This window comes from Cebus imitator, unplaced genomic scaffold (assembly GCF_001604975.1).
Source record: "Cebus imitator isolate Cc_AM_T3 unplaced genomic scaffold, Cebus_imitator-1.0 Scaffold1, whole genome shotgun sequence".
Classification (NCBI taxonomy): domain Eukaryota; kingdom Metazoa; phylum Chordata; class Mammalia; order Primates; family Cebidae; genus Cebus; species Cebus imitator.
The window spans coordinates 742808-761723 of NW_016107316.1; the positions used below are offsets into that span (position 1 = coordinate 742808).

At 39.5% G+C, this 18916-nt stretch overlaps 1 protein-coding gene across 3 annotated transcripts in view; it reads right to left on the reverse strand.

Annotated features, from left to right (window-relative positions):
• The window catches only part of MBOAT2 (membrane bound O-acyltransferase domain containing 2), a 138661-nt gene that overhangs the window by 31540 nt on the left and 88205 nt on the right, over nucleotides 1-18916 (reverse strand). For 2 of the 3 annotated variants that reach the window (XM_037737128.1, XM_017525074.2), the window contains exons 3-4: nucleotides 14619-14714; nucleotides 3468-3523 (exon numbers count right to left, since the gene is read on the reverse strand). In XM_037737128.1, the coding sequence (XP_037593056.1) occupies nucleotides 3468-3523; nucleotides 14619-14714 (152 nt within the window). Of the gene's footprint in view, nucleotides 1-3467; nucleotides 3524-14618; nucleotides 14715-15137; nucleotides 15157-18916 lie in introns of those variants that run through there. The other variant, XM_017525085.2, reaches the window with a different exon arrangement.

Below are 18916 nucleotides of genomic sequence, written 5' to 3' on the forward strand. Positions count from 1 at the left end.
GGATAAGTATTCGGTTGTCTAAAATTTCTTATCCTTTTTTTCCTCATGCTTTTACCAGAAGGGTGACATGTTAATAACCTTATTTGTGATTTCAAGCTTTGCCATACATAAACTATGTTGTTAGGTTTAGTCAGCATTTCCAAGTGTTTGGCATAGGGTGGACCTCTACACCAGTTCAGCCTGCCACGTTGCTCAGAGAAGCTATTATTGCTTTCAAAGTATAAACTAGCCAAGAAAAGCAGACACAGAGCTTAAAGCATAGAGTTACATAGAACAAACTTGTGTCAAAAGCCTACAAGCACAACAAGCTCAGCCTCCCTTCTCAGTTCACAATTTGGGAACTTGCCAAAAGAATCACCAAAAACCAATTAAAGAAAAGATATCATTTTTTAACGCTAAAAGTCTAACCAGGTACAGACAAGGCAGTCCAGTAAACAATGGGATACAAGAAGACTTCTGAGCCCCATGGTGACAACACGTTGTTGGCAGAGACTGAACGCCTGCCACTGTTTGTTGCTGCTGTGTCTAACCGCTGATGCTGGCAGTCCAGAGATTCTACTGTGCTGCTTAGTTGCCCTGAGTACACTATTTTTTCACTGTATCAATGGAATGGTATATTTTCCACTGTTTAGTACTTACGTATGACTAGGTATAAGAAAATGATTGCTTATCATTTTCATGTAAATTCGGAGTTCAGGAATCATGGTGATGCCAAACAACCACTGATTATCCACATGGGTGGCTGCGATAGTGACATCTTTGGTTTCTGATGGTTCGATGTACACATATTTTGTTTCATGCATAAAATTATTAAAAATAATGTAGAAAATTACCCTCAGTCTATGTGTATAAGGTATATATAAAACATAAATTAATTCTGTGTTTAGGCTTGGGTCCCAAGATATCTCATTATATGTATGCAAATATTCAAAATCCAAACAAATCCAAAATTGGAAACACTTCTGATCTCAAGCATTTCATATAAGAGATACTCAACCTGTACAAACATTCAGTTAGCTGAAGTATTCCTACTGTAAGGTGACATCAATGAAGCTGCCAGCAAGAAAACCAGCTATGCTATCCCTAAAGGCCACAATACAAGTCAGACTTCATGAACAAACATGCCAGCAGGTTATTTTAGTCATTCAACCTAAGCCCTCAGCAATCTCAAAGCCAGAAGGGTAAACAGGCTCTGTTATGTGAGGGTGATGAAATGTCTTAAAACCATGCCTAGAAATATCCAAAGATACAGTAACACCTGCTTCCTGAGGATGCAAGTATGAATGATGCTGCTGGATTGATTCACTGATAGTTGAGAAACAGACACAGTTATAGATAATTCACTTGGTTTCATCTAGGAGTGGTCCAGAACCAGACTGTGCAGAAACAGGTTAGCACAGTTCTGAGTCTGCTGTCCTTAGTAAGGCCTTCTTATAAGGTGTGCGCTGGTCCACAGTCCCCTACACCAATATGAAATGTTCCCTATGCCTAGCCTATTTGTGTCAACAACATGGTTTATTCTGAACACCTGCTTTCCTTCTGGAAGCCTGGAATTTGGTGTGTGTTAGGCAGCGGAAGCCTATGTGACCAGCCCCTAAGAAAAACTTTAAGAGTTTCCCTAATAGACACTTCCCAGCTGTTGTCACAATTTGTTGCTGGGGAAATTAAGTACATTCTTAATTCCCCCAGCAACAAATTGTGAAAAACTAAGTGATTCCCCTGGGAGAGGACTTCTGGAAACTTGTGCCTGGTTTCTTCTAGACTTCACTACAGGCACATTGCATTTTACTGACTTTGCTTGGAATCTTTTCACTGTAATAAATGTTAGCCATGAATACAACTACATGCTAAGTCCTGTGAATCACCAAGCTGGGAGTGGTGTTGGGGTCCCCCGACACACAGACAATAAGGCCCTTCTCTGAAAGACTAGCTGAGAAAATATAGATTAGACAGGGTTCAATCCATCCCTTGGGAATAAAGGGGTAGGTGGTATCGGGAGTGGCAGATCTGTAGCAGACTGTCTCAAAGGATGTACTGAAGCAAACTGGAAGAGGAATCCAGTTTGATAAGTTAAAGGGAATGAAATCTTTAAATGCTGCCAAGATTAATCAAAATCTAAACTGTTCTAAACAGATAATTACCATTAAATCCATTTAAAAGAAGAGGTCACAAAATGGGGTTTGTTGTGCTTCTAATTCTGAGTTGAATATATATTGTCATCAGATACTTCTAGACCTATGGACAAAATTATATCCTTGACCCATGACTTTTCTATATTCTCTTTCCAGTGTCACAGGAGTAACCTGTTATCGGCTTATTACAGAAGTTTTAGCACCTGAAGATAACTGTATGTTTTTGCCTACAGTGTTTTCTAGTATAAGTTTTATAACTACAATCTCGTTTCAAGGTCTGGTGAGTTTCGCCAGATGACTTCATTGATCAGAATGCAAGAACTACAAGACACTGCACAAATTATAATCCATGAAAAAACCCTTCAAGCTGGATCATACTGTTAATTGACAATGGAGAAAACTGAAGCAGTAAGAAGCTGAACTGGAATCTGAGTGTACATTTGCCCATCCATCAAAACCCACACTCCTACCACACCTCATGTTCCCTCCTGTATGCGGAATTTTCCCTCAGAGGTGAAGTTTCTCTTTCGAAGGGCAGAGTTGCTGTTTAACATGCAGACTTGATTAAACACGTAGCAGAGATTTTTTAATCTACCTCTTTCCTTCCACCATCCCCCAGAAATGCTTGTAGTAGTCAGAGGCGAGAAGAGGAAAAATTCTCTCTCTCTCTCACTTTCTTTTCACAGTACTGTCAGGGCTGGTCCTCAGACAGTAAGAGGGAAAACCTGCCTGGGGAGTTGCACTGGATAGGTGGAGACACAGTGGGGCTCAAATTCATCTCAAAAGCTCCCCAGGATACATACAAATGACTGTTCTAATAGGGATGCTTCACTTCTTCAGTCTTTGAAGGAATCAGAGTCCAAATCTTATGACTCAGAGTCCTGTTAGGCCAGGCTATATGTCACTCATTGAAAAGAGAAATATTTATAATAAAAATATATGGAAACATATAATTATGAATGTATGTATAAAAAGGAAAGAGGTGGGGGTAACACATAAATTATAATAAGAATTTAACAAGGAAGCAGGAAATAATAAAACTTGATCTAGACCAAATGTCTCTTTCCTTTATATGTCAAATTACCACTACTGTGGGCCATATGACTAAATCACACCATTTTACTTTTTGTCACTGCACTGAATTCAAAATGAAGATAAAACACTGAAGGAAAGCAAGCATTTTTCATAACCCTATGCAGAGTTAAATATATTCCACTATCTTAACACCCTCCCTTTCCTTACTCTAACAGCAGAAAGTTACGGTAATATCTCAAGCAAAAGATTATTGGAATTAAAATTTTTTCAGCAACAAAAAATTAATTTCAGAATTCTTACCATCATGAATTTCGTAAGCCAAACTAGTGATCTTCTGAGTAATGATCATCATTGGGCTGTGACAAGATAAAAAAATTAGTATTTTAAAAGAAGAAAGTTAAAACAATACTTATGACATATGAATAAGAGTTTATTCTGCTTTTATCACTACAAATCCCGAAATTTTTAACATAAAAAAGACCTCCAAGGGATTTCAGCAATAACTCAGAGGTTATGTGTTTGAGGACAGCACAGGAGATGGCGATCTGGGCTTTCTCCCAGGCTTCGAAAAACAAAACAAAACAAAAAATGCTCCCCCCTAAAAGAAATCTCTAGTGACCCAGTGATCTAACCCAGTCTCCTCATCTTATACATTAGAAAATGAGGCCCGGAGGTGAGAGGCACACAGGCATGAGAGGAGGCCCCGGTCTCCTGCTTTTGGCTCAGTACTGTCTTCAACATCACGGACAGACTCCCAACTTCTTACTCTAAAAACTAGGCACCCAGGGGTTATTGACTCTAAACACAGTCAGGTAAGGCACTGAAATCATGATGTATTTTAAAGGAAAAAGGACTTTAAAATAATAAAAGAAAACAGCATTATTTTCCTATATTTTGTTATTATTATTGAATGAATAACTTGGAAAGGAAAAAAAGACATCCATATGAGAAAACCACCAGGATGCATCTTACACTTCATTACATTAGCTTTCAGACAATATTAAAAAACAGTTAAGGCTGGGCACAGTCGCTCATGCCTGTCATCCCAGCACTTTCGGAGGCTGAGGCGGGAGAATTGCTTGAACCCAGGAGTTTGAGACCACCCTGGTTAACATAGCAACACCCCATCTCTATAAAAATAAATAAAACCACCAGGAAGGCTTTTATGCTTTAACTATTACATTAGCTTACAGACAATATTGAAGAACAATTGACCAAAAGTTATTTAACTTTCTGAAACGATAATACAATAAAACCAAGAAATTGTGTTTTGCCTTAAGGTAGACTGTGCTCTATACATGTGAAGAGGAGAACACGTTTCAGGGAATCCTGAAGACCCCATGCACTGCCACGGAAAGGGGGCCCCAGGCTAGGGAGACTTAGTCCCCTGTGGGTCTAGTTCTTGACCTGCTCACTTCCACCAGTCCACATCGCTCAGTGCAGAAACTCGATCGTGTCCACTGCTGCCTTTGGCAAACAGATGTGTCTTTCTCACAATGTCAACAAACAGCAGCAAGGGTTTGCTTTAAACATTCCTACCACTGGTAATTTGATTTACAGACCTGGGCCCTTAAGAAGCTACAGCTCATTCTCCTCAACTAATAGGAATGTCTTACCAATGACAAATGGTCTTAAACTGGAAGTACTTAAGGGAGGAGATTTCTCTTAGGTTCAATTCTAAAAGTCAATTCTTACATTTACATACTCACATCTCAGGGAATCATGCTTCAACCAACCTAATCCCCCAGGTGGCTTGGAACACCCAATTGCTATTTCTGCTTTGTAAGATATCCTTCAAGCCCTTGAAAATTATAAAAAATGCCCTGTAATTTCCATTTCCCCAGGGGGAGATAATCATTTTTCTCAATCTGCCTAATTCTTTTCATAGTTTAGCTCACTGGTGAGTTATGCAATTCTCTTCGGTTCTAAATTCTAATACCCATGTCTCCTTAAAACATAATAACAACTGATAAAATAATTATTACATTTATTTTGTCAATTCAGTGACACAGTAATCTGTCAGGTATACACAGACAAGATGTTTAAAAAATGCAAATATGGGCTCTGAGTGTCCTTCTTGTGCCCGCTTGGGCCCCTGAACCCACATACAACTTCTATTCCATCAGGTGCAAAGGACACAGAAGCTCTTATAAAAGTGAGCTTCACTGGGAGGACAGGTGATGTGTGGCTGGGAGGACGGGTGACATGTAGCTGTACTGCTGATTCCAGGAATCATGCCCCTTAACAGAGTAGGAGGGAAGACAGGAAATGGACCTGAATACTCCAGCCTCTCTCCAAATGCTGCTCTCTCCACCCAGACTACTCTTCCTGGAATCATTTTACAAGGATAAGCTACTCCTCCCTCTTCAAGAATCAGCTGAAGAGTCACTTCGCACAAGAGGCCCACTGGACAACTCTAACTCAAGGAGCTTCCCTCTGCCCACACAAACACACACACATGCATGAAAATACACACACTTCATTTCATCTCAGTCCTTGTTTGTTTCCTTTACAGTGTTTTCACATTCATAGTTGTTCTCTTTATTAAATCTCTCCCTTTTAAATCTCTCCCTTTTTTAGAAAGTCCATGAGGCAAGGAACCTAACAGTCTTGTTCACCACTAAACCTTCAGCATGTATCACAGTGTCTGGCACAAAATATGTGCTAAATAAAAAAAAACATTTCTTTTCATCAGGGTCTCGCTCTGTCACCCAGGCTGGAGTGCAGTAGTGCAATCTTGGCTGACTGAATTCAGCCTCGAACTTCTGGGCTCAAATGATTCTCCCACCCCAGCCTCCCAGGCAGCTGACACTACAGGAGCGTGCCACCACACGTGGATAATCTTTAAATTTCTGGTTAACACGAGGTTTTGCCATGTTGTTCAGGCTGTTCTCAAACTCCTGGACTCAAGTGATCCACCCGCCTCAGCCTCTCAAAGTACTGAAATTACAGGTGTGAGCCACTGTGCCTGGCCAACAAATATTTTTAAAATATCAAATAAATGGAATCTAAGTGTCTAGTCAAGATCTATTACTCCCTCTATAGGTTATACACCCCCCGCTATCTGTTCTTTCTCGTCTGTGCGTGAAAGCATTTATTATATATTGTAATTATTTGTTTACTCTTCTATTACCACAAAAAAAAAAAAACCATGAGCTACTCAACAGTTAGGAATACTGCTTTAATTATTTCTGTGCCTTCAGTACCTGGTACATAATACACTGTCAATGTACTGACTGGTTTATAGAAATGCCTCATCATTTTTTTTTTTGCTTCATTTCCTGATGGTCATTAGCTCCATATATTCCTTTTGTTTTAAGTGGATGGCAGTCCCAATTCTCTGGTCCAACCCGTCAGCCAGGCATTGCACATGGAGAAACAGAAAGACTGAAGACAAAACTATCATAGAGTAACTACACAGGCATATGTTATGGATGAAAATAAGATTATAGGAAAAGTTCAGTAAGGGATGAGTAGATTAAAGAGAGCTCAGAAATGCAAACTAGAGGGCAAAACAGCCAGATGAGTCCAACACAGCACAGCAGGTACACAGCTAGGAGACAAGAAAGACTGATGAGAAAGGGCACACCTCACCCTTCCACAGCAGAAACAACTGTGCAGAAGGCATTTACAAATGAAAATAGTCATAACAGTACACAGGGACATAACTGCAGTGGGCTTTCTTAACAGTATATTTTGTTCACAAACATCTGTTTCAGGACAAATTAGGGTGATTTACACAACTATTTCACTTACATCTTTACTGACATGTTAACTATTGAATATCCGTTGACTTTGTATTAATGCAGCCTCAGTATCTAACCACTTCCTGGACCCTAGGAAAAGCCTGGGATGCCTTGACACAAATTGGAAAGAACCTCCTGTTTCGCTAGGATGGAAGCTGGAAGCTGGAAAAGGGAGAAGAAGTGGAAGGCTTTGGAACTTCCAGAGTGAGGTCAGGGCCTGTGGATGGAGATTTTTTTCCTTCTATAGGACAACGTTAGTATATTTAAGTGGTATTACCGAAATTTCCTTCCAGTGATACTCTGCTAAGACTGTGGGAAAATATGAAATATAACTGTTCAAAGTAATACTTCAACTGATGTAACAGTTTTAGCTAATATAAAAAAATTCAGCTTAAGTAAAAATTCTAGGCTTTCTGAAATAAAAAAAGGATAAAAAATTTAAAAATATATTTACATACTTTTTATCTCTACAAAGAACAAGAATAGGATTTGGTTCTATTACACAGTAAAACTCAAATGTAGTTAAACATTACAAGCGAATGAATGCTAAAAATGAACAATTACTTTTGCGATTGTTCTGTTATCTCTAGGAGACCACTAAACTCAAGGGAAGTCTGTATGTTAATGCTACAAATCAACTAAAAGCATCTACTGGGTAACAGCTTGCCACCAGGATATGTGTTACCCGGCAACAGAGGCAAACTGTTAACTGTCCACCTCAGTTATCCTAAGTGTACAAGTACCCTTTCATCCAAACAAGATCTGCTGACACCAAGTAAACTCACTTGCCTAACACCAAATGAATACAAAGTGAGAGATGATGGAAAAGGCCATTAGTCTTTGTCCATTCATTCATTTACTAACAGCTTCATTCAGAAAAAAACAAGTATTTAATGAATGAACACCTACGATGCACCAAGTACTGTTCTATGTGCCAAAGACACAGTGTGAACAGGACAGGCCAAGTCCTTGCTGTTATGGAATTTATACTGCACTGGAGAGAGACAGATTATAAACGAATAAACAGGTAAAGATACAATGTGTCAGACGCTATGAGCCCTGGGCAATAAAATGAAGCAGAGTAAGGGGCCTAAGGAATACAGGACACAGGTGGGAACCAGCCTCACCCAGAAGATGACAGTGAACCAGAGGACAAGCTCTGTGGAGGCCTGGAGTAAAAATGTTCCAGGAAGAGAGAAAGGCAAGTTCAACAGTCTAGGAAGAAGTGTGACTGGCATGTTGCAGGATCAGCATGGAGGCCAATGTGACAGTGAGTAATGGGGACACAAACAAAGGTTGAAGACGGCAAGCAGGAGGCCGGATCCAGCAGGCTCTCGCCTTCTCAGGGTGAGGACACAGGCATCGATCTGAGTGAGACAAGAAACTACTGGAGGATTTTAGGCAAAAAAGTGACTCGGTTTTAAAAGAATACATTCTGACTCTAGGTTGAAAAAAGACTGTGGGGGTACCAGAGGCAGGGGGAAGGTGGGCAGGGGAGGATGGTGGCCCAGACCAGGGTAACAGCACAGGAGGTCTGAAGTCACTTCTAGATCTATTCTGAAGGGAAAGTCAATGGGATTTGATAATGTATCCTATGCAGGTTTTCATACTTGGTACCACAGAGGTTTTTGACCAGGGTAACTAACTAGGAGGAGGAAGCGGACTGAGAAGGGAAATCAGGGCTGCAACTTTAGGCATGCTTGGCACAAGAGGCCCTAGACAGCAGGGTGCATAGGCAGCTGGACGTACGGGTCAGAACACTTAATCCTGACCCCACTTCACACCAATTGTGGAAGACAAGGAAGTTATCTGACTTTTCTCAAAACGGTTATCTATAAAACACAGGGGATAATGATGCCACTGTGTACTAAATTCAATAGTGTCTGACACACAGCAGATGTTTAATAGGAGCTGGGTCCCGTCTCCATTCACGCCTTTGCATAATAACTAAACTGCTATGAAGCCAATGGTGCTGAAGGAACATAATAATCAAAAGGGAAGCGCTGTTTTGATGAAAGGTATGTGAATAACTACAGTACAAAGTATGCACTGCCCAGTGAGCTATTTGAGGATTTACACAGAGAGAGCTGAGGGGATGCATCTCAAACAAGAGTCATTTAGCTAAGCCTTTAAGACTGTGGAGGTTTGGACACGCAGATATGGCTGGAAGGGTGTTCCAAGGAGAAACACTGGGATGAGTGGCAGAACTGAAGAAGAAAGAGTGGTGAGAAGGCACACACTGAGGAGGCCCCGCAGGCCCATCACCAGCTTCTCAGCCTCAGGAAAACACTGCATGTTTCTGATGAATCTTGTGCCACCTGCTTTGTGAACACACATACGTTCAGGGAGAAAGGCTTGGTTGGGTAGGGCGACGAACAGACAAAGCAAACCATAATGGATCCATCTCTGTTTACTCCAGATAACTTGAATTACATTAGTGGTAGCCAGATGGAATGTTTCCTGAAATCAAATGTAGGTCAAGGGGCTGGGAAATGCTCCCACAGAATGAGCCAGGATCAGGGACAGGATCAAGTTCCACTACTTGCAGGCAGTTGAATGATTTACATCAACCCTATTCACAACACAGTTATGCATCATTAGCGGGAACACAATGAAGGGCCAAGGGGGGCCTTCCATGACTCATTTCAGAGAACACAGAAACACATCTACAATCAGAGTCTGAATATGAATAACGCTTTCTAAAAAGAAGGGATGGACATGATAAGCACACCTGTGGCTATCAGATTATATGGTCTACCAGTTCTTATTACGCTTGAAAAAAATGCTGCCTACAAAAGTACCTGTCTGAACCTTGAAGAACCTAGCAAAATGCACAGCGCATGCTTAATAAACCTTACTGAAGGAGCACACACCTCTGACCAGTAGTAAGCATTTACTAAGCCTCTAATACGGTTCAGTTAGCTCTAAGATACATTCTTGACATGAAGAAATGATTATTTCACATATAAATTTTTGGTACGTACACTAAAAGCAACCTTTTCAGTACCACAGAAATCAACACATTCCAATCAGAACCTTTTTGCTAAAAAATCTGTTCTCACTTCCATCTGCAGTCTATTATCTATACGTGGGGCAAGGATTTATCTTTCTTTTCTCTTTCCAAACGTCCCAGTACCATTTACTGAAGAGTAGAGCCTGGCTTTCCCCATGAATTTCTGATCCCACCACTGCTGTTCTGTATTTTTATTTCTTAGATCCGTGGGTCTCTTTCTTGGTCCTTCATCTTGGTTTCCTTGGTTTGTCTATTGCTGTCAGTCCAGAATATTTTAATGGCTCCTGGGTAGAACGTCTTTATATCACTTCACTATACTCAAGCATTGATTCTTCTGGAGAAACTTTTCAATTTATTTACCTGATTTCCCTAAAAACTCCAATTTTACCTGCATTATATCATCAGATTAACTTGGGGGAGTCAGAGGGAATCTGTCTTTTTTTTTTTTTTTACTTTATTTTTTATTTTTTTGAGACAGCTCAGTCACCCAGGCTGGAGTGCAGTGGTGCGATCTCAGCTCACTGCAACCTCCACCTCCCTGGCTCAAGTGATTCTCAGGCCTCAACCTCCCAAGTAGCTGGAATTACAGGTACGCCCCACCACGCCCAGCTAATTTTTATATTTTCAGTAGAGACAAGTTCTGCCATATTGGTCAGGCTGGTCTCAAACTTCTGGCCTCAAGTGATCCACCTGCCTCAGCCTCTCAAAATGCTAGGAGTGCAGGCATGAGCCACCACACCCAGCCCCATTAGTATCTTTATAATACTGAAGGTTTTGATTTTTTTTTTTTTTTTTTTTTAGACAGGGTCTTGGTCTGATACCCAGGTTGGAGTACAGTTGTGTGAATATGGCTCTGGAACCTCAATCTCCCAAGCTCAAGCGATCCTCCCGCTTCAGCCTCCCGAGTAGCTGGAACTACAGGAATACACCACCATGCCCAGCTAATTTTAAAATTTTTTGTAGAGACGAGGTTTCGCCATGTTGCCCAGGCTGGTCTTGAACTCCTGAGCTCAAGCGATCCTCTCACCTAGACCTCCCAAAGTGCTGGTATTACAGCTGTGAGCCACTGCACTCAGTCACATACTGAGTTTATTATTCAAACAAACAGGCTGATTTTTTTTGCCAGTTACTCTGTTCTACAGTGAGAATTTATCATTTTCTGCACAGAGCTTCTGTACATTTCTTTTTATACAAATTACTAGATTTTTTATGGTTTTTCTTGCTTTTGAAAAAGAATCCTGTTTCTCATTTTCTAACTGATTATTGCTGATATAAAGAAAGCTATGTAGTTGTTTTATATTTATCTTGTATCTGTTTTCTAAGGCTAATGTGAGACTAAACAATTTCAGTAGCTTTTCAACCTTTCTGTAAATAGAAACTTGTATTACGGCATAAGTCCCTGTATCTAATCAACATCTGAAATGTATCTTAAACCTAACAATTTACACAGACTCGCACACAAACACACACCCATTTCTCCATACTCCTGTGCAAGTAAAATTGTCCCATACAAAAGAGATTTCACTTTGATTCCTCAGCAAGAGTCTGGGCTTTGCTTCTTACGCTTTTTAGCGTCAGAGCAATGGGCCAGCTCAGCACAAAGGGTTAGTCACTATCCAATCCACCTTCTTAGCCATCTAACATTCTGAAGATCTATGATATTCACTCTAATCAGGATCTTTTCTGCTCATGTATTATAACACATTCAAGGGTTCCCTGTGCCCAAATACTTCAGCAAGAGGAGTCTGTCTCTAGGTGGCTCTTTTCTCTCCTGTGCCCATTTAAAAGAAAAAAAAATAGAGAGCCTTCAAGTTAATTCTGTCACAATGGTCTCCTTCAGCTAATTCGACTGTGTCTAATCTTTATCAGACCACTGATAATGGTCAAAACTTTTCTCCTAACAGATAAAAAATATTCTTTAAACTGGGAGTTTTATAAACAGGTTTTCTATCTTAAAAATGCCAGATTGTTTTTCTTCTATATATTTAAATATTTAAAACTACACTTAAGTATTTAAATGCATTTTTTTAAAATTTATTTTTGTTTTTTTGAGACAGGGTCTCACTCTGTCACCTGGGCTGGAAGGCAGTGGTGCGATTTCGGCTCACTGCAACCACTGCACCCAGGGCTCAAGCATCTCTCCCACCTCAGCCTCCTGAGTAGCTGGGGCTACAGGTGTGCACCACCATGCACATCTAATTTTTTGTATCTTCAGTAGAGACAGGGTTTCACCATGCTGCCCAAGCTGGTCTCAAACTCCTGAGCTCAGGCAGTCCACCTGCTTTGGCCTCCAAAGTGCTGGGATTACAGGTGTGAGCCACCACACTCAGCCTTAAATGGCATTTTAAATAGCAGCAAAATACTTCTAAAGTCACATCATATACAGCTGTTTTTTAAACATGCACTATGTTCTTAAAGTCAACTGTCCTCTGGTCTGAGGCCACATGACTCATGCTTGCTGATAGGAGGCACACAGAAGTGTTGCCCAGGTACACCCTCACTTTGCTCACACTTACCACCCCGCCCTCAACTTAACCTAGAGGATTCCAGAGCCTGAAGGAGGTAGAACCATAAGAAGGAACGAGTCTGGTTCCCTAAATGACTGTGTGGAGCAGAGACTCCCTCCTCAATGAAATGTAATGTGAATGAGAAATAAACTCTTATTACGTTGAGCCACTGAAATACTGTTATTGTTTTAAATGTATTTAGCCTATCCCTAGATAATATAGAAATGTCAGGTAAAGGCCTTGAGACTGACAAGAATTTGGAATAGCTAATAAGGGAAATAAAAAGGGGAATGACTAAGATCAAACTGATGGAGGGGCTGTGAGAGCCCACCAAAGTCTGGGCCACACAAATCTATACTCACACCAATCCACACGATTGTATAATACATTCAACTTGGCTATGTTAAATTATTTTTAAAATCGACCAGTTAAAAGAGCAGCAAAATATTTTTTAATGAACTATTACACAGAATCCCAAAATACAAACTAGAGAAACACAGAGCAGACGTGGCTGAAGCAAGACTGGAAGACCTAGAACCTCACCTGCTGAGCTCCTCTGACACCTGCAGAATCTGCCTACAAAGTCCCAGGACCCCAGAGGCCAATGTGAAAATTCATGATTTTACAATATTGTTAACTTCAAGCTGCTAATGCTAACATTTCTGTTATCAACATTAATAAATTAAACTAATTAAAAGTATGCTTTTTGTTTCAATTTTCTACTATTAATAAATGCTTATTTCTCACTGATTGTAACTCAAGTATTCGAAGCTCTTAATTTCTCTTTCAGGTGGCACAGCTTTGCCCCCATGGCTCTCGTCTCTTCATTTGTGTTGTTTGTTACTTTCCCCCATTCTTCTGACTGTATTTTCAACTTTCTTCTGTACTTAAGTATTATTCCTGACTCAATACACATTTAATTCCACCATGTGCTAAGCATAGGATGCGTGATGAACAAGACCAATATGGTTGCAAATTCTCAGGAGAATTAAATTTTCTAAGCAATTGCAATTATTTTAAACTTACACAATGATTTCCTAATTTCATTACACTATGATGACAACGTGACCTGGGCTACTTCCTCAAGATCACGAAGGTTTTCACAGTGGTCTAGCGTCTACTGATTCTTCTCATGAGGTCATGTTCTCCAGGAACACCTACTATCCATAAATGGGATGGCCAACATCTGTTCTCCTTTTCTGCTCTTCCAGGTGTATTTCCCAATTCCTCTCAATAGCTTTGATTAACTAGATTTTTGGCGCATTTAAATTATTTTGTTTTGATCTGGGTTTTGTTTTGATGTAATTTCCTTTCAGCCAAACCAATTTTAAAATCTGTGTTGTAAAATATACTTTAATCTCATTATGGAGAAAAAGATATTTCCTNAAATTCTCTTGTTTCATAAAAGTGATTTTTCTCTGAGCTGATACAACTTTGGTCCATTTCTATTGCTGAATAATTTTTTTTTCAGAGGTATCATGACTTTTCCAAAACACTTATTCTTAAATTGGATTTACTGCTCATTACTTATGCAGTCCAGATGACTCCAGTCTAACCCAAAGCAGGCCTACCGTATCTTATTCACTGGAGAAAGCAGTCAAGCCTGACATAAAAAAAAAATAAAAGTGTATCTTCAACTTCCCCATCTGGTACCAAGGTGTTAGCAGATGTCACTTTACAAAGATGGAAAGCAAGTTACTTCATAAGAGCTTTTCTTGTATTTATTTCATAACAGACATTCAGTTTTGTTACAGGACAGAGACTCATCTAGCACCCAGTAAGAAAATAAATCCCCTTTGAAGGAACAAAAGCCAGAAGTTATTTCCACTACTCAACTGAATACTGCTGTTAAATGGAGAACATTACAAAGAGGTGAAACGCATAGAAGAAGAATGCATCCTTGAGCGTGTTCTCTAGGAAACTCTGACTGACCTAGCTCAAGGACCTATGAACCAAAGAAGGCCCATTAGGTAAGGAGAAGCAGAACAAGGCTCTCACTGACTTCTGCAGTACTATAACAGACTACTTAGAAGAGGGAAATTCTAAATTTATGAAGAAATTTTCAACTGAAATGTTTAATAATAGCTTTTCACTTGAACTACTAAATGCAAATATAATATTTTGTCCTTTAACCACCTTGCTAGAATGGATAAAACAGGCTACTAAATCAAAGTTTTCATCTTACCCTGAAAAATCAGCAGAATATTGTCCATAGTCAAAGATATAGACTCGAGTAACTTGGCACACTGTGAGGTATCCCAGAGCAAACAGAAAGCAGTATCTGAAAAACAAAAATAAGCTACATTAATGAAAATAAAAGACTCATTTTGTTAAAGAGCACATTTTAAAGTACTTTATTAATTAGATGATATGGTTCAGAAATTAAATATTACTAGATTTACTCTAGAAACAGCTTTCTTTAATGAATTACGAAAACTCTTTTCTAGTATAATATGCTTCAGTTTACTTGACTATCACCTTCAATAGTAAATTCATTTATTCATTTTCTTCTGAGACATACACACACCAATTTATATATTTGAAAGTCATGATCACAAGCTATAAATATGTGATTAGTATGTGTTCCATTTATTCCTCCTTTCCAGAACATAAAAGCACAAAAATATCTGGCTAAGGTATACATTAAACAAATTCTTCATAGAATTTTGAAAAAATCCTTGTTCTCAATAGTCTAAAAGCATACCTGCTTAGTATGAGTCGGGCGGCATTTACTCACATTTCATAGCCATGAACACTTAGTGATTTCTAAAAACTTAAGATGCTGGGAATATAGTTACAATTAAAAACACAGAATGGGAAAAAGAACTTACATATCAACAGAAGAGAACAGAAACCCAGAAACAGACTCCAGAATTTTTAACATTGAATAAGATGAAGGCTGCAGTGCAAATTATCAGGGAATAGACAGCTTGTCATCTAACTGGTTCACAAACTGGGTGGAGAAAAGAAAGCTCTGTCTTCATCTCACACCAAAACAAGTCTATGTGGATTAACTAATTACATGTAAAATACACAACTACAACAAATAGGAACTGTGACTAAACAGTCAAATGTTCCCAAATTGGGGAAGGGCTTTCTAAATATGTATCATATAGAAGAAATCAAGGGGGGAGAAAACTTTGATAAAAAATTACATTTCGCCAAATAAAAATCTTTGTCATGTAGGCAGTTCAGGTGGTTTTATGGAAGTTCTTTAAACTTTTGAGAAACAATTACAATATTTTAGATTATTCCGGAGCAAAGAACAGGGAAGGAAAGCTTCCTAATTCAAATATGTTAGTTTAACAAAACTAACATATTCATGATTGCTATATCTGACAAAAATAGAACATATGGATACACATTCACAAAGTGTTGAGAAATCAAACTGAACGTCTAAAAATCATGTGGCAGACTGTACTTTCCAAAGATGCTCGAAACAGTATATCCTATTTCATACACTCTTCTGCAGCCTGTCCTGCTCCCTGTCAAGAGGAGGAGCCTCTCTCTCTGCCCACTTCGAGTGTGGGCTGGCCTTCCAACTGCACAGAACAGTGGACTGCAACATTGGGCTCTGCCTCTGATGAGGGCCTCAGGCTGCTTCCACTAATGGCAGAAGGTAAAGGGGAGCCAGTGTGGGCAAAGACCATGTGACTGGAAAGGAGGAAAGAGCCAGGAGGCGCCAGGCCCTTTTTTTTTTTTTTTTAAATTTTTTTATTGCATTTTAGCAAGCCACTGCTCAACGAAATAAGAGAGGGCACAAACAGATGGAGAAACATTCCATGTTCATGGTTAGGAAGAATCAATATCGTGAAAATGGCCATACTACCCAAAGTAATTTACAGATTCAACGCTATCCCCATCAAGCTACCAATGACTTTCACAGAACTGGAAAAAAACACCTTAAACTTCATATGGAACCAAAAGAGAGCCCGCATAGCCAAGTCAATTCTAAGCAAAAAGAACAAAGCAGGAGACATCACACTACCAGACTTCAAACCATACTACAAGGCTACAGTAATCAAAACAGCATGGTACTGGTACCAAAACAGAGATATAGACCAATGGAACAGAACAGAGGCCTCGGAGGCAACACAACATATCTACAACCATCTGATCTTTGACAAACCTGACAAAAACAAGCAATGGGGAAAGGATTCCTTTTAATAAATGGTGTTGGGAAAACTGGCTAGCCATGTGCAGAAAGCAGAAACTGGACCCCTTTCTGACACCTTACACTAAAATTAACTCCAGGCCCTTTTTAACAACTAGCTCTCAAGGAGTGAGAACACACTCATCTCCTCATCCCTCAGGGAAGGCATTCATCTATTCATGAGGAATCTGCCCCGTGACCCAAACACCTCCCATTATGCCCCACCTCCAGCATTAGACATTAGATTTCTACATGAAGTTTAGAGGAGACAAACATCCAAACCCTAGCAAAAATTTTCTTTCAGCTCTTGATATAAAGAGTCAGACCTGTAAAACAGGGAGAGATGTTACTGATGGCAGCAATCTTGAAAGACAGTCAGCCCTCTGGCCCCAACAGTTCACATGAATCCTACACGAAAGTATACTCCCTTTCCTCCCAGGATCCCCAAGAGTGGGAAGGGGGTGGGGGATAAAAGACCACAAATATGGTGCAGTGTATACTGCCTGGGTGATGGGTGCACCATGACACAGTGTATCATGACTGTAGCCAGTATGAAATAAACAGCAAAATCAAAACAAAACAAAAAAACCCACCCATCTCATTAACATAAGCAAAAATATTAACTGACATTGATGTTGGAACTACATTCATTTGCCAATGATGTGAGCAACTACTTTACTAAATTGGAGAGTAATCGAGCATTTATTTATAGTCATTTTGGTCAAATTACAGTTGAATTGCAGCCATAAGTTAACTGTGAGAGTTCAGAAAAAAATAAAGGAAAATCAATGAAAGTGTTTTGCGAGAATCAACAAGCTATACAGAATTGACAATAGAGGATATTCTATTTTCATTATTATTTGTAAATTCTGCACTAAAAGTCTGTTAAATTTGTAAAATTTAGAATAAACTCATGTACATATATTTATGCATACTTTTTTTTCCTAGAAAGCCAGTTAGTTGTAACTTACCATTACACCCCTACTAGCTACATGTGGTTACTGAACTCTGGCAATGTGGCCAGTGTAAACTGAGATAAGCTGCAATTGTAAAATACACCCCAGATTTTGAAGACTAAGTATAAAAAAAATAGTTTTCATTGATTACACTTTCATATGATACTATTTTGGCAATATTGGGTAAAATGAAATGTTACTACTAAAATATATTAATGTGCTTTTTTTCAGTCTTTAAACTGTACCTACTGCAAATTTTTTTTTTTTCCCTGAGATGGAGTCTAGCTCTGGCGCCCAGGCTGGAGTGCAGTGGAGCAACCTTGGCTTACTGCAATCTCAGCCTCCCAGGTTCAAGTGATTCTCCTACATCAGCCTCCCAAGTAGCTGGGACTACAGGCACATGCCACCACACCCAGCTAATTTTTCTAATTTTAATAGAGATAGGGTTTCACCATATTGGCCAGGCTGGTCTTGAACTCTTGACCTCAAGTGATTCATCTGCTTCAACCTCTCAAAGTGCTGGAATTACAAGCATGAGCCACCATGCCCAGATGGAAAGTTTTAAATTACATCTGTGGCTTGCATTGTATCTCAATCACACAGTGCCAGATAGTTTTCCTGAAAAAAAGCAAACAGAGCTGGTGGGGCTTTTCACACTTTGCCATTCTCTCTACCTAGAATATGGATCTGATGGGTGTGGTAGCCACCATCATGGCTACCCATGAGGTAGCCAGCTAAGAGGCAGAACCAGAGAAGAAAACTGCTTCTTTAATGACATTGTTGAGCTGCTACATTGGCTCTGGACAATCTAACTTGAGAAAGAATTCTAGGCGGTGGTGTTTTTTTTTTTTTTTTTTTACTCTCTGTACTCCTAACTCATCCAAAAGCATATCAAACTTTTGTTGCTAATTTGTCTTTTGAATTAGACTACAGGGAAGGGTGTAGGGGAAAGCCTTTGATTTTTCAAGTTCATATATCAACAAAGAAAGCAGACATATAGGCCACTACATGAACAAATTATTTTAAGTGACACAGTCCATTTATGAATTTCACTGAATGTCTTCAAACAAAAGAATATACATGCAAATAAACAGGGCCTGAGCTGAATTTAAATAACAGCCCCAATCACTTTTTATTATTCCTACCTGTGTGACCTTAGAAAGTGACTATTCTTCTGCATCCTAGTTTTCTCATTTCTAAAAGGTGGGTGTACTATTCCAGAGATCCTGTCTATTCTAACCCTATCACTGTCATCTCACCCTCCTTGCAACTGACTGGTTAATGGGAAGCATAAAACTTAGGTCCAGGTGATAAAGCATGACATAGAGCTTTTGGAAAGGCCTTTCTTACTCTTAGTGTGACACTTGCTTTTGG